We start from the raw sequence: 14,547 nt of genomic DNA on the forward strand, positions 1-14,547 counted from the left end.
AAGCCCAGAAGTAGAAGTAGATATAACCGTTACGCCCTTCGTAGCAGAATCCCAAAAAAAAAGAAGCAGTGTCGGCTTGGATGAGGGTGGGAATGGGGAAGAATACAGGGGAATGTATACACATCCTCCAAGAACTCTGGATGCTGGAGGAGAGTGGAGCGGTAGGTTGTAGGTTGTAGGTTGGGTGGATTTGTTTCAGATGGAGGTCTCTCGGGGAGGGGTGGTGGTCTTCGTGTGTGTTCGTATGTATGTGTCGGGGTCAGGGTCAAGTGGCTGGATGGACGGTTTGTGTAGATGGTAGATGGAGAGATGGCTGGAGATTCGACTCATGACTCCAGTCAGAGTACATGAATTAATCTCACAGGGGTGAGGGTCCCTCCCTTAAACCCAAGACATCATCAGACGGCAACTCCTCGAAATCGAGCCAAGAGACACAGGGTGAAACGTCCTTGGTTTCAAGATATTATTCTTGCGCGCCTGTTCGTCGCAGACATCCCAAAATCGAGGCAACCCCCCCCCCCCGAAGAAGATAAGGAGAAGACAATCCGAAGCTCCCTGACAGAACAACCGCGCCCCCCCGGCCCAATCATATCCAGAAAGATACAACCGGCCACTTCAAGGTCTACTTGCCAGCCCAGCCTCTCAGTCGCATGCCCTCCTCAATTGCCGACCAAATGCCCTCGACGACCTCACGATCTCTCCACCGCCCGGTGCCGTTCACCCCGCCCTTCTCGTCCCACCGCTCGACCGAGAAGCTCTGGACCCCACGGCCCCAGTTGCGGACCTCGCGCGGACTGTCCTCCCCGCGCCAGCCCACATAGACACCCGTGGCATGTTTGAATAGCTCGGGCGGAGAGGACCACTTGTAAGATTTGAACTGCCAGGTTTGGCCCGTCGTGAAGACGGCCACCAGGCGGTTCCAGTAATCGGGCCGGAAGTTGGCGGTGCTGTCCACCAGGATGAAACGCGTAGGCTTGCGAGAGCCGGAGGAGGACGCGCTGGACCCGGAGCGAAGGAGAGAGGTACTGGAGGAGTTTTCTTGGATGCGAAGGGGTCGATTGATGTAGAGGATGTTGCTGTTCGTCCCCGTGGCCAACGTGGGGTGGTCGGGCGGGATGAAGACACCCTCCTCGAGGAATGAGCGCACATTGGACATGCGGATAAGCGACGATGCAGACGGCGACAACAGGATGATCGGATCCTGCGTCTTGGAGCTGCTCTTGCTGCTTCGGGGTTGCGAGAGGCCGGCGGACGGCGCGGGCACCGGCACCATCGAGGAGGAGGAGGAGGAGGTCGGCTTGCTGCCCGGCTTGGTGACACCCGCGGGATATTGCCCCGTTCGTGACGACCGATTCCGACCCAGGATGGTTTCTGCGGTTTTGCGTACATGCGAAAAGTCCTGAACCTCAGCCAGAGAATGATTAGCATCTAGCCATCCAAAGGAGACATTAAGGACAAAACTCACCGTCGGCTTAATCCCCCTCAACACACTATTCCGGTCCCCCATCTTCCTCTCCCCATTGTAAATCTCCTGTAATCTTGGATCAATCACCTTAGCCGCCCGACTGCCGTGCTGGGACGCTGCAGCCACAGCCGCACCACCACCGCTCCCACTCGGCACCGTAGCGACACCCCCGGCCGCCCCCGAAGCAATATTGGCCGACGCCTGAGCCTGCGCACCGATACTACCCTCACCCCCCGCTGCGGCTGCGGCTGCGGCAGCAGCAGCAGCAGCCGTCGCGGCGGCCGCGGCCGCCTTCGCCGCGGCCTCGCCTTCCAGAGGCTTGATGTACTCACTGTCCTCGGATGCGCCCTCCAGCCACGTCAGCAGATCCAGTCGCTCGACGAACACCAGATTCTGGACCTTCTCCTCGGGCTGCGCGGGGTCATCGTTCCGCTTCTCCTTGAGGGCCTGGTTCAGCCCCTCCGCTTCGGCGATGTACTCCGGGATCGCAACATCTTTCTTCAGCCACGCGAAGAAGATGCTGCGCAGGTCGACGGCCTCGCCTGTCGTGCTGGAGACAAAGCGCGTCGGGGTGTTGAGGGCGATGGTCTGGGGGTTGCTCGGGAGGTGCGTGAAGTACAGGTGGGTGGCTTTGGCGAGATCGAGGTCGGGTTCGGTGGGTGGGTCGGTCGGGGAGGAGGACGTTGTCGGTCGTGGGGGGTGGTTGGAGAGGAGGGCTTGGCGGAGGGCGAGAAGGGGATCTATGCTGGGAAAATTGGTGGCCATCGTGGGGTGGTCGGTCTCCCAATGGTCGTTTCGGGAGTGTGGTTTGTGGTGGTGTGTGTAGTTTGAGGTCAAGAGGGTGGGAGATGTTAGCTGGAAGCCACCGCAATGTTGGAGCGAAGACCAAAGTTCCGAGTCAGAATTGAAGGGAAATTATCACTGCTCGGGGGCGGGGGGCTCGAAGAACTATAATAGCAGAAGAGGAAAAGAGGAAAAGTGGAGGTATTGCAGCGCAGCTTTGGAGGTTGAAGGAAGCTTCAGTTGAGAGCGACTTTCTCGATGCGCGCGCTGAACACGTGATTTCATCCCCGGAGGTTTGGGGCCTGGCCAACTGGCAGGCCCACTCCCTGCCGTCTACTCACTTTGCGAAGTATGAGTAGACTCCTTGGTAATCTAGTTTCAGTTCAAACACCTAAACTAAAGTACTCAAAACTAGAGATCGTTCCGAAACTTCCTCATCCAGCTCCAACCCCAGCTCCAACCTCCCAACAGAGCAGTGACTCCTGTAAACAAAATCACAGCTCCGTAGTCAGTCGCATACCCCGTGCTCACTCCACTATGGACCCCAACAACAGAACCTCTCTGCATCAACTTCTCACTCAGCGGCCCGCTGATCACGCTCCCGATACCCCTACCCCCCGCCAAAAGCCCAAAGACTAGCCCCGTCTCCAAGGAGGGCACCTCCCGCTTGATCTGCGTCAGGACGCCGGACCAAGTGGAACTGAACCCTCCTGCAAAGAAGCCGTAGGTGGTCGAGAAAACCGTCAACAGGGCAAGTGCGGTATGAGGTTGCAGATGCTCGAAGGAAGAAGATTGGTTGGTGGCAGCGGAAGAGAGTCCCCAGAATAACAACACAGATAGCCCCGAGCCCACCGACGACAGCAACATGATGTTGGAGACGGCGAAGCGGTCGCACATGGAGCCTAGAACGATGCCGCCAACGATGGAGGTGGCATTGAACAAAGCCAGAAGGAGTGTTCCGGTCGTTTCGGACAGCCCGGCTGCCGTTGTCGAGTAGGATGGGAGGTAGGTACTCGGGAGAAAGTATCCGAGACTCTGGATAATGTTTGCCAGCTCCAGCGTCCAGAACGTGAGCAGTTTTAGGAACGCGAGGTTGAGAGGCTGGGGCGACGTGGACGCCGCGGGAGGAACTCGGGGCTTGATGAAGGGAAGTGCTATCAAAGTCGTGAGAAGCTGTATCATGTCAAGTCAGACTAGATCCTCAGGGTTAGCATTGTTGGGTGTTCTCCCTACCGTGATAACTGTCCAGGCTCGTAGGGTGGTTCTCGCTCCGTATTGATCCAGAGCAGCGCTTGTCAGGAAGGGCAACGCCACGCCGCAGACGCTTTTGCCGGCCCACATGATGCCATATGCAAGGCCCTTACGGCGTATGAACCACTGGTCGAGGAGGAGCGTCGTTGGGCTGAAGACGAGGCCGTTGCCCAGTCCACAGAGGACGCCTTGGGTAGCTGTCAATTGCCAGACAGTGTGGGCGAAGGATGACAGTAAAGATCCTCCGACGCTGAGAACCAGTCCAACCGGGGCACAGTATTTCTGCAGATGAGGGTAGCGGGTCAGGAGGGTAAAACTGATAGGCGATAACAGGTACAGAATTCCCTACTCGATATGTTTATCAGTCAGCCCATGGGGTGATGAAGAAGGTACACGCCTACCATCGATGTGGTCCCCACAATCGCCAAACCTCCAGTGCTTCCATCAAGTTCATTGTGAGTCTCGAAGTATTCTTGGAAAAGACCGGAGACGAGGGAGAACCCTGCACCAGTGAGCTAAGTAAACAGCTTCTTCTCGGTCGAGTACGAAGCATACCCCACACTGGAAGTTGAATAAGACAGCAGGATGCTAGGATCAGCCATGCTCCTCTGCCTTGGTCGACCGGCGGCAGCAACGGTTGTTCAAGTTCCATCGAAGCCCTCGGTTGAACCCGATCGATAGAAGGTCCTCGATGTAATTGAGATTGAACATTCTCCAGTTCGTAGGAAGCCATTGCAAGCAGGATGGAGCGAAGTTGAGGTGAAGGATAAGGAACTTGAGGGAGGTTAATGAGAGGAAAGGAAAGAACGTTTGAAGTATACCCCGCAATGCTATCGATGAGGATCTGCACCAACAAACTTCATATTCAAGACTCGTGACTCATGATTAATCCATGCAAGTTGGTTCGATCAAGCAAAGATCACCAACACTCCTAGAGAAAATGCGCCTAAATCAACAACACAAAAATAGAATCTCCTCCACAGCAACCCCAGCAATCACAGCGGAATCCCCAACGTCTCCTTGATATCCTCCCCGCGCAACCACTTCTCCATAGCCTCGTACATTCCCCGAAACTTATCATTATCCTCCATCGTCGGCAAATCCAGCTTGATTTTATGGCCCAGACGGGCCTGCGCCGCGCCCAGATACCGATACCCATAGGGGTACGGCTTCAACTCCTCCGCCGAAAAATCGGGGACGTTTTTGCCGTCGACGGGCAGGATCTTGTCCTTCTCGTAGAACAGACGCTTGTAGTGCACCTTCCAGCCCGCAGGGTCCTTCTGGCACCACATGATAAAGCGACAGTCGCATTCGACGTCGCAATCCACCCCGTTGAAGTCGAAGCGCTGGGTGATGGTGGCCTTCATCTTGCCCACGGCGCGGCCGGTGTCCGGGTTCAACTCGACCAGCGTGCCGTTTTCGCGGTGCATGATGTGGTCCCCGTTGCGCCGGCCCTTCTTGGAGACTTCGATGAATTCATCGATGGGCATGCCTCCACTCCAGGCTACAAGAGATAGACAGATCAGTTGCTGGAACGAATTGAGAGATGGACGGGAAGGGAAGGGAAGGGAAGGGGAAACCGACTGGTGAAGATGTACGCCTGCTCGGCAAAGCAGTTCCGGTAATGGGCCCATTCCGAGGCGTCTCGGTATACCGGCCAGCCTTTGAGAAGCTCGGTCACGCAGAGCCGATCGAGGATCTCATTGGTGGTGCCGTTGATGTGGCTGTGGATGGTGGGCTGGGGATCTTCGGCAGTGATGTTGACGACCATGGTGAATATATCAGATAACATCAGTAGCTGGAGTTTGGTCTACCATCAACCTCAGAGACCACATGCCTGTTTATATAGATTTGCTAGTGCTTGCTGTTGCCCTCGATTCTTGTCTCCCTGTCTGCTCCCGATAGGCCTCGATTCGGCCCGCGTCATCATCTCAATCCGTCTCTTGATGTCATCCCATTGCATCAGGCAACCTCGGTCATGGTCGGTGGAGCTTGCGAGCCTGTCTGGAATCAAAATGCTTGGACTACTACAATATATAGTGTGGTTCTCTGAAAGTGTAGGGCCGACTAATTCGGATTGAGAGTGGTCCTGGGGATGGTGGCAAAGACCCCCCTTCAATCTCTGGGATCTCGGCTATGTATACATACGTACACAGTTAGCTCCGCCATAGACAGCGCCTATAGTCCTCGCACGATTTCTCACAAGGTTTGTTTCATCCTCAGACGTCATCAACTCCTTTTTCTCTTCGTGTCCATGATAAGCGGGTCGTGCCTCAACAGTCTGGCCAGGGACGGCGTGTACAAGCGGAAAAGTCTTTTGCAGGATAAGACGTAAAGGGATGGAATTAATCTTATCCGCCTCGTTGGCTGGTTGGCTGTTGCCTGGCTTCAGATCTGATTGATTCGACATTGCCAGTGTAATAGTAATGAAGTGGTTGATAGGATGCTCAGGAGTCGACTAGCAAGGGGAAGATACGATGTCATCAAGGCAGAGGCAGCATCCGCCTCGAGTCCACTCCTTCATGAACTGACCGAGCATATTCCGTACGTACTGATAATTACAATAGTAACACCACGTGAAAGCAATCAAAGACGCTCTCATTCCTCATTAGCAATCCTGATTAAGAGTCGTCAGTCCCAGTGTCCTGGGCACAAAAGTTCCTAGTAATAAAAGAGGAGAAAGAAAAAAAGGATAAGAAGAGAAGAACAAGAAGAAAGAAGAGAAAAAAAAAAAAAAAAAAAAAAAAAAAAAAAAAAAAAAAAAAAAAAAAAAAAAAAAAAAGAAAAAATAATAGTAATAAAGACAATCGTGAAGCGAGTGCTGCAGATCATTGACCTAATAGTGTAGGTCGGCCTAAACCCATCCGTGATATCCTTTGCCCATCCCAGTCCCAAAAGTATTTACCTAACCCGCTCCCATCCCAACACGCCTGATACGCCAGTGAAAAACAGAAGGGCACCCATAGAACGCCCGCAAATCCCATCCTTTACAGGTCGAAAGAAAATAGACATGAAAACAGCAAAAACATGGTTGCATAGCATAGCACAGTGACTCAAACAAGTGACAGGCCTGTCATCCAACCCCAATGCCCAATCATCATCGCGTCAGTGAAGACAAGTGAGAGGCAGGTGTAGGTCCAGGGATATCTTTCATCATCATATCCTGGGAGCGTCGATCATCACCCTTGGTCGCTTCGATGTCCCCTGGTGAATTGCTATGCACGGGTCCTGATGCGGCGGGGGTCGTTGAAGGCATCCCAGTGGTCTGGAGCTGAGTCTTCTCTACCGACGGCGTTGCTTTGGTTCCACGCCGAATTATATAGTCTCCCAGGCTGAGCTTCTTCTTGACGGGACTGGGAGCAACAATACTCGACGAAGCAAGGGCGGGCAATGCAGGTTGGGGAGGTGCATCTGCCGAAGGAGATAATGATGTCGACACAGGCGCAGACCCAGGGCTTGGGGCAGATGATTGAGAGATGATGGTCATGGGAGGAAGACGAACGTGAAGTTCGGGACGACGTTGGCTGACTGTCTTCAGTGGTATTCGAGCATTGTGAGCGGCTGTTGATGGCCACGGAGGTGGCAAAGGAGGCTTGACCATGCCGCGGTCCAATGACGAGGTCTCGAGCTGTGCGGGATAAGCTTGCGAGGACGATGAAGGAATAGGCGAATCGGCATCCTTCATATCGGCATCGTTCTTATCGCCTGACGTACTAGGAATCGATGCTTCAAATGGGAGACCCCCAAGGGGACTCAGAGACGCAGGGGGCGAGTCCAGAGGTCTGACTGGTTTTGTTGGAGGTGATATAGATTGACTGCTTTTTTCGAAGCGAATACGATCGAAATAGCATCGTTTCAACAAACGTTGAGTCAATGGCACGAAACTAGGTCGTCGAGGGGTAGGCGAAGAGGAGATTCCGTCGATAGGAGCTTCAGGCTCAGTTTGAATTGCAGAGTCCACATATTGAGGGCGCCCAAGTGGAAATTGGACAGAAGGAATGCTATGGCTGTTCGACATCTTGCGGGGAGAACCGTGACGCCCACTAGGCAACGGCCCAGGCAGAGTACCAGCCGGTGGGGAGTGCGATTGACGCTCGCGACCGTGACTTGACTGACCACTAGCTCGCTTCTTTCTTTTGTTGGTTGCTTGCTGATCCTGTTCCAATTGCTGGAACTTCTTCTCGGCCGCCGCGATTTTCCGCTTCTCGCGGGCGGAGAGCTCGGAGTCTCCCAGCAAGTAGTTCTCGGTCGAAGTCTGCAGTGTGGGGGTCAGGTCGCGACTGCGAGTCTGTCCGCGCACAGAGCCTGATGCAGAGCGACTGTCGGCTTGATCATCGTCATCCATAACCTTGGTCGTTTCACTCCCAGCGCGACTGTTAGCGGTGGGGGAAATGGTGGGTTTTGTCTTGGGTCTCTTCCGTTTGAGGCTTGCCTGTTTCATGCTGGCGTCCAATAATCTGGGGTGTCGCCGGCGATCTACGCTGGCCAGCAAGCAGTTTGAGGGTGGAACGCAAGCGCAGCCGCCAAAATGGGCGAGAACATTGCTGATGCAGATGGCAGCATTGTCTTGAGCACTATCACTCGATTCTTGCTTGACTAGACCATTGCTTGATTCAAACAGCTGAGGATCCAGATACCACATGGCAGTAATCTCGGAGTCAGGAGCAATATCTTCTTTTGCAACAAAGCAGAAGTGATATTCTACCTGGTTCGTGATGTATGTCTTCATCGTCACGTTTGGACGGCAAGACCGCCGCACGTAGCGCAGAACGCTACCTTCATGGCGACTGTCGATATAGATCGGAAGCTGGGGATGGAAGAAGACGAAAGGCTCCGGATGGCGGAGCTCCTGCCACCGATTACTGGGATCGAGACAATAATCTCGCAGCAGTCCAATCTTGCCAGTGATTTCCCCAACGATTTCGTCCTTCCCCACACGATCTCTGGTCTTAAGCACTTTCCATGTCGGGTGTTGGCCCTCCAATTCAATACTAGGTTCTGTGATAGACTCAGTTGACAGTGTGGGCCACCGCGACCGGTCAAGTGATGCTCCAGACCAAGTAAAGATATCCTGCGCGGACCGCCCGTTGGCAATTCGGGCCAGAGCGGTTGGTTCCGTTACCCAGGAAGCCAGATCTGCGGCCAAGGGAAGGTTGACAAACAAGTTGCTGTCCATACTCGCATAATCGTTATCATGATCATAGAGGTGTAAGAATTCGTGCGAATAGAGGGGGATGGGAGGGCCAGCCGGTTTTATGGGGCTCATGGACGCTGCAGCCCGTTTCCGTGGGTCAGGTGGAAGACCCGGAGCACCCGAGACAGAGCTAATCGACCCCGAAGCACGATGATTTGTCTTAATCTTCTTTGCAACGGGCTGATCGCGCAATGCGGATTCCGATCGATGATGAAATCCATTTACCTGGTCACCATGTTCTTTGATCTTTTTCTTATGACTCTTATTTCCAGATCGCTTGGTTTTCCGGTCACCGCCGTCATTCTGTTCCCTAAGACGCCTCTGCCGTTCGGTTGCACGCCGCCCATCCAGATGACGCGGTTCGCAATCGACACAGTTATGCACGTCGGGCACATCTCGACCATGGTAATAGCACTCTATATGCTGCCAAGTTTCGCACCCTTCACAGAAAACCGTGTTTCCATCATCATCCTCAAAAGCGCAGATGCACTTGATGGTATACGGCTCCTCCTCTTCCGGGGCGATGGAGTCGGAAACGGTGCCGTTGACGCCGGGTGAGTGCAGCGGGACGGTGACCGGATAAGGGTCCGTGATGGGGTGCGTGATGGCGACTGGGGAGGTATCTGTCATAATCCGACAGAATACCCCCTCTCAGATTGGACAAGAGACACGCGGTGGTTGTTCGGGTAGACGAACGGCTCGTAGTGGTATTGTATCACAGACCAACACGCATGTCAACAACACGAACTGCTCTTCTGGCCTCAGCGATACACACAGGTTAAAGCAGCAGCAGGACCACGCTAAGGTGAAACCACTTGGGCGCAGAGGAACCAGTCCACGATGTCCCGACTCGACGAAAACACGAACAACGAACCACAAAGTAGGACTCGGCTGTAAGCGACGGTAGAAGATTTCGGCGCTGAAGGAGGGAAGATTATTGGAAAGAAGGTCTCAGATCGAGTCTCGAAGGGAAAAGGTGTCGAAGGAGGCGTTAGTGATGTCGTGATTGTCGGTAGCGCGTGCGACTAGATGAACGCGAAAGGGTATCGATGATTGAGAGTCGACGACTATGGAAGGGCGGACGGGCCACGAATCGCATGGAGAAGAGGCGAAAATTGGGGTAGACGGCCGAGAGATGGAGGGCGAGGTGAGGAGGATGTCCCAGTGAAGGTGATCGTCGGTTAGTAATAGTCGAGGGAGGTGAGGATAAGACAAAAGGGGAGAGAAGAGCTAGTATGAAGAAGGTAATTGGTAATTAAGATGAGAGTGTAGTCAAAAGAGGAGTTCAAAAGGAATGGGACGGTGGATGAGTGAAAGGGAGTCGAGGTAAGAGGAAGGGAGATCGAGAGTGAAGAGGGAAGAGAGTGAGTGAGAGTGGATCAGAGGGTCAGAGGGAGGGAGTGCAAAGGCAGCGAGCGAGAGAACGAGAGAGACAGAGAGAGAGCGAGAGTGAGTGAGAGAGAGAGGCTAAAGCCACGGATGGGCCATCCAAGCGGCGCGTCCAAGACCCGGAGAGAAAAAGGAATGGCGTGGAATTTTTTCTCCCACCCGCTTCAAGGACTGGGGGTGGGAAAGTGTGTCAATCGTGACTGGGGGGTGGTTGATGGAGTAGGTGTCCTCGAACAGTGAGTGCCCTTTTTTCGCTCTTCTCGCTTTTGCTTTAATTCTGGTCCGCGATTTGGACCTCCTAGACTTGTCCTTTCTTAGTGTCCTTTTTGTTGAGGGGGAGGGTCGATAATGATTGCGGGCAGAAAGAGGGGGGGAAGGGAAGAATTGATTTGTTAGTGATGAGTGGTGAGCATAACTTGGGTAAGGGACAGATCCGACGACGGACAGTCCGAGCAACGAACGAATTGTAAGCTGGAACGAAAGACAGGGAGGGAGGGAGGGAGGGAGGGAGGGAGAGTCGTAGGCTCGTAGCTAAACCCACCCACCCTGAGTGAGAGAGCCTTGGAGGGAAGCACAGGTTCCAAGCCCGTTGCGTTGCTTAGAGGGCAGCCGGAAACGAACCCACGTCGAGCTAGACCGAGAAGCCCTCGAGTTCGAGTCTCTTTCTACTCTCAGCCTGAGTTCTCAGGCGAAGATTCATGGTTGCCTGGAAGCGACCAGAGGTGGAGAAATCCCGCTTTGCCGTTCCCGGTAGGAAAGAGCCCGCTAGTCTCAATCAGGGAAGAGACGGGTGCCAAGCCCCGTAGCTGATTCACAGCGGGGGGGAAGGAAAATCATGGATCATGTGAGAGGCAGGCAGAAAGAGGAATGGTGCTGCCGGGGCATCGAACTCAGTAGATCAACCCGGGAAGAGGTGAGAAGAAGGAAGACGGAACATGAGTATAATCCATTTGCGAGATGTGGGGAAAGTTCTGGTAAAAGAGATGAGGAGGGAAAATAGCTAGCGAGCTCGTCCGGCCATCTCTCCCATGAAATGAAACACATAAACAATAGGGATCTGGGCTGAAAGGGAACATTGCGAGTGAAGGTGAAAAGGAAAAGAGGAAAAGAGAGGAGGAAAGGGACGACGAAGCCCGAATGCACCTGAATGTGGATCATTTTAGCTGCCATCAACAATAATGTCGGTCAACCTGCCCGTCGTAATTCAGGCCAACGACCGCCCTGGGACAACTCATGCATGCGTTGCCCATCATGGTTCGTGATGAGACTATAATTGTCACTGTAACCTGTAAACCTGGACCGGGGTGTCAACCCAGAAATGATGAAGCTTTAGGTTGGATTCAAAAAAGCGTTAGTCTTAATGGATGGTTAGCAGTAGAGCAAAGTCAAGTCATGAGCAAGACAGGATCAATCAAGTGCTTGGTCCCCAGTGCGGCAGTTGGTGGTGGTAAAGTCGGTACCAACTCAAGGCGGCAAAGGGGACGAGCGGCTGCATGCTTGGTCGGGAGACCCGATCATGAACCATGAACCATGGCAGGGAAGGTCCTCCTCGTAAGGGCATGGTCAGTGAACAGAAGCAGAGATCAGAAAGCAACTCCTATGTGCTAGCCTGACCGTCAATGATGAAAAGGGCAGGTAACGTCCCATCTATCGACAGGGCTCGGGTAGGTAGGTGTAGAGGTGTTAAAGTGAGTGAGTAGTGGTGATCGTAGTTTGAAGAGCCAGGATCCCCATCATATTTGAATGGGCGGAAAGTCCCAGCAGCAAGGCTGTGTGGTCAGTCATAGGACTCAGGGTGGCGGTTGCAAAAAGAAAAGGGGAAAAGGAAAAGGGAAGGGAAGTGCAATAATAAATGGAATGGTCTGTGAGCAGGGAAAATCGTAGGTGTGGAAAAAAATATCCTCTCATGACTGATAGATTACCCATACCCGGTGCGGTGGGTTGGTTTGCACCTGGCTTGGTATCAATCGTTACCAGCTAGCCAGGCAGACAAGCATCGCGAAGGCGAGTGTGAGAGGGAGTGTGTCGGAGAGATGAAGACTGCTTTATCAGCCCAATTAGATCTTATAATCCCTCTTTAGCCTTCCAAAATTCGTGTTGAGACCTCTGCAGTAGAGGTGATGCCACTTTATGATGGTTCGAGATAGCAGTCATATTAGCAGACTCACAAGCTGACTGCAAAGGGGGAGGGGAGGAGGGACCTCATGACTTGAAGAATAATACAGTGAAGCAGAGCCAAATGACCTCAAAGTAAGCCCGGAGAGCACTCAGCATCCTTAGCACCCCCGGTAAGAACAATTTCTAGCGTTGCAGTGACGGTGGTGACTGAGCGGTGCAATAGTGTTGACAATAATTTACCAACCGTAGCGGGTAAAATACATTACCTAGTAGGGGCTGACGGGTGAGCATCCGCTGTCCAGCCCGCGCGTGGCGAAATCACCGCTCCCCCCAAGCTTACCTACCGGCTTTGTTGCCCCCCAACCTAGCAGCTACTGACTTCCCTCTAAAGATTGTGGTTTATCATCGGCATCCCTGGCTGTGTAAGACAAACATTGGATCAAGTTGGAAACCTCGATTCAAAGATACAAGTAGTACACGACCTTAGGTAGGTATAGGTATATGACAAGTCCGTTGCCCTTTAAGAATACAAAATGAAACCATGAATCCCCATGCCACAAGCAGTAGGATAATGATAATACAAGGTACGAGGCGGAGCGCCAAGTTCACCATTGCAGTAACGTCCTTCAATCAACCTCATTGATTCCCTCATGGCCCCATTGTAGATTCGGCCTCAGCGGGGCGAGGAGGAGAATCCTTTCTTGACCGTGCCATCTCCCACCACACACGCTGTCCAGATGATCGACCAGAGCCGGCGCGGGCTTTGTTCTGCGCCTGCTCGTTGGGAACTGTGCGGAACGAGGTAAACCCCTGCGTCAAGGAAGTTCGGAATCGATGGCTCAAGTAAAGCATCCAGAAGATGGCAATGCTGGTGTATACGGGGACCGCGTTGCGGACCTTCAGTCCAGACAGAGCAGGGGCTTCATCTGCGGGTGGTGTAGGGAAAGCCATGAGGAGGCTGTTGGCAATAGGTAGTACGGCGCAACCCACAACAGCCAGATACACCCCATAAGGTTGGATGCTGGACTGGTACACCTGCAGAAAGCCTTCATCGGCTGTCTGTCGTCGAAATCGGATGTAGACGAGACAGGCACCGAGCCATGAGATGGAGCTCGACGTAGTGATGAAGTACAGCAATGAGTTGTGCACAGAAGAGCTGGACACTGACACCGACAGATACCCAAATACCGCAAACAAGGCAGAGGCAACAACAGCTACATACGGCACGCTCAGTCGATTGCGGGCCGTGAAGAGTGTGGGGGCATGGCCAGTCTCAGCCAAGGCACAGAGTGTGCGAGATGAATGATAGAGAAACGAGCGTCCAGAAGCAACAGAAGAGATGCAGATCATCGCCCTAGCAAGTATAGATAGCGCACGGATGCCAGCCCGATCGATACCAACGACGAAGGGTGAAGCTCCAGCCCCGAGGCCATCGTTCGTCAAGGAGGGCTCGTCGAAGGGACTCATGAAGGTCATCATGAAGGCACTGACAGTGTAGAGCGTGAAGAGTAGGAGACTTGCAAGCCGTGTTGACCGCAGGATGCTTGAAGGGTTCTCCGCTTCACGACGCTCGACTTTTTGCACGATCAACTCCGGAACGAAGGAGAAGGCAATCACCGTGTAGAGAAGACACTGGAGGAAGCCCAAAGCGCGACCCCCGTTTCCGGAAACCAGGTATTCACTAAACGGGCCAGGTTCATGCCAATAATGAAACCCTCGGATTGTTGTGCCAGGAATACCCCGAATGGCCATGTAGATGGAGACAATCATGAACCCGACAGCGGTGAAGAGTTTCAAGCCGGTGAAGATGATTTCGCTTCGCATAAATTCCCGTTCCGGAAGCATGTTGAACAGAAAGATCGCAAGGGTGACTGCTGTGATCCGTATAGCAACGGAGGGCGCCGGATCCCACTGACCGAGACTGATCATCGCGGTGGTGACTTCAAACGGTACCATCATTGCCAGAGTGTACCATCGTAAGTAAGCAAGGGAGAATCCGAGATGACCTGAGCTGTAGTGATACCCATGGGTAATCAGAGTACCAAAGGGACGAGGTTGATGGGCTGCCACTTCAGCCACGGCGGTCGTCAGGCAATACATCAGAATGGAAAGGAAGACATATGAGCCAACGAGTGCTGCTGGACCACCGACGGCCAAAGCCTGACCGGCACCGATGAAGAGGCCCGTTCCAAGAGTTGAGAGAATCATTGTGTGTGGTTGGACCAATAATGATAATGAAAGGAGTGAGCTGATGATGTAGATATACTGGTAAAGGCTGGAAGGGAGGTATGTGTATGTATAGAAGAAGAATGCTGAAGAGGTGAAGAAGAAAAGGATTCGAAGAGAC

At 53.3% G+C, this 14,547-nt stretch overlaps 5 protein-coding genes across 5 annotated transcripts; all 5 read right to left on the bottom strand.

Moving 5' to 3' along the window:
- Nucleotides 1–495: 495 nt before the first annotated feature.
- On the bottom strand, nucleotides 496–2,456 carry BO82DRAFT_317930 (CDC73 C-terminal domain-containing protein). The gene is made up of 3 exons (XM_025632627.1): nucleotides 1,696–2,456; nucleotides 1,466–1,581; nucleotides 496–1,399 (listed from the first exon to the last, which is right to left on the bottom strand). The coding sequence occupies exons 1-3, from the start codon at nucleotides 2,228–2,230 to the stop codon at nucleotides 623–625; spliced, it is 1,428 nt and encodes a 475-aa protein (XP_025488319.1). The 5' UTR covers nucleotides 2,231–2,456; the 3' UTR covers nucleotides 496–622.
- Nucleotides 2,457–2,573: 117 nt separating this feature from the next.
- BO82DRAFT_317933 (putative MFS monocarboxylate transporter) lies at nucleotides 2,574–4,270 on the bottom strand. The gene is made up of 4 exons (XM_025632628.1): nucleotides 4,055–4,270; nucleotides 3,901–4,001; nucleotides 3,482–3,844; nucleotides 2,574–3,421 (listed from the first exon to the last, which is right to left on the bottom strand). Exons 1-4 carry the CDS (start codon nucleotides 4,230–4,232, stop codon nucleotides 2,660–2,662), a joined length of 1,404 nt encoding a protein of 467 aa, XP_025488320.1. The 5' UTR covers nucleotides 4,233–4,270; the 3' UTR covers nucleotides 2,574–2,659.
- Nucleotides 4,271–4,476: 206 nt separating this feature from the next.
- BO82DRAFT_357538 (nuclear transport factor 2 family protein) lies at nucleotides 4,477–5,585 on the bottom strand. Its single transcript, XM_025636045.1, has 2 exons — nucleotides 5,084–5,585; nucleotides 4,477–5,003 (listed from the first exon to the last, which is right to left on the bottom strand). The coding sequence occupies exons 1-2, from the start codon at nucleotides 5,268–5,270 to the stop codon at nucleotides 4,495–4,497; spliced, it is 696 nt and encodes a 231-aa protein (XP_025488321.1). The 5' UTR covers nucleotides 5,271–5,585; the 3' UTR covers nucleotides 4,477–4,494.
- A 1,011-nt stretch (nucleotides 5,586–6,596) lies between these two features.
- BO82DRAFT_291883 (putative PHD finger and SET domain protein) lies at nucleotides 6,597–9,323 on the bottom strand (the record flags this gene model as incomplete). Its single annotated transcript, XM_025631746.1, has 1 exon — nucleotides 6,597–9,323. The coding sequence occupies one exon, from the start codon at nucleotides 9,321–9,323 to the stop codon at nucleotides 6,597–6,599; it is 2,727 nt and encodes a 908-aa protein (XP_025488322.1).
- Nucleotides 9,324–12,848: 3,525 nt separating this feature from the next.
- Nucleotides 12,849–14,408, bottom strand: BO82DRAFT_435221 (putative proline permease; the record flags this gene model as incomplete). The annotated part of the gene is made up of 1 exon (XM_025641009.1): nucleotides 12,849–14,408. The coding sequence occupies one exon, from the start codon at nucleotides 14,406–14,408 to the stop codon at nucleotides 12,849–12,851; it is 1,560 nt and encodes a 519-aa protein (XP_025488323.1).
- Between the last annotated feature and the right edge of the window lie 139 nt (nucleotides 14,409–14,547).

This window comes from Aspergillus uvarum, assembly GCF_003184745.1.
Source record: "Aspergillus uvarum CBS 121591 unplaced genomic scaffold BO82scaffold_59, whole genome shotgun sequence".
NCBI classification, from domain to species: Eukaryota; Fungi; Ascomycota; class Eurotiomycetes; order Eurotiales; family Aspergillaceae; genus Aspergillus; species Aspergillus uvarum.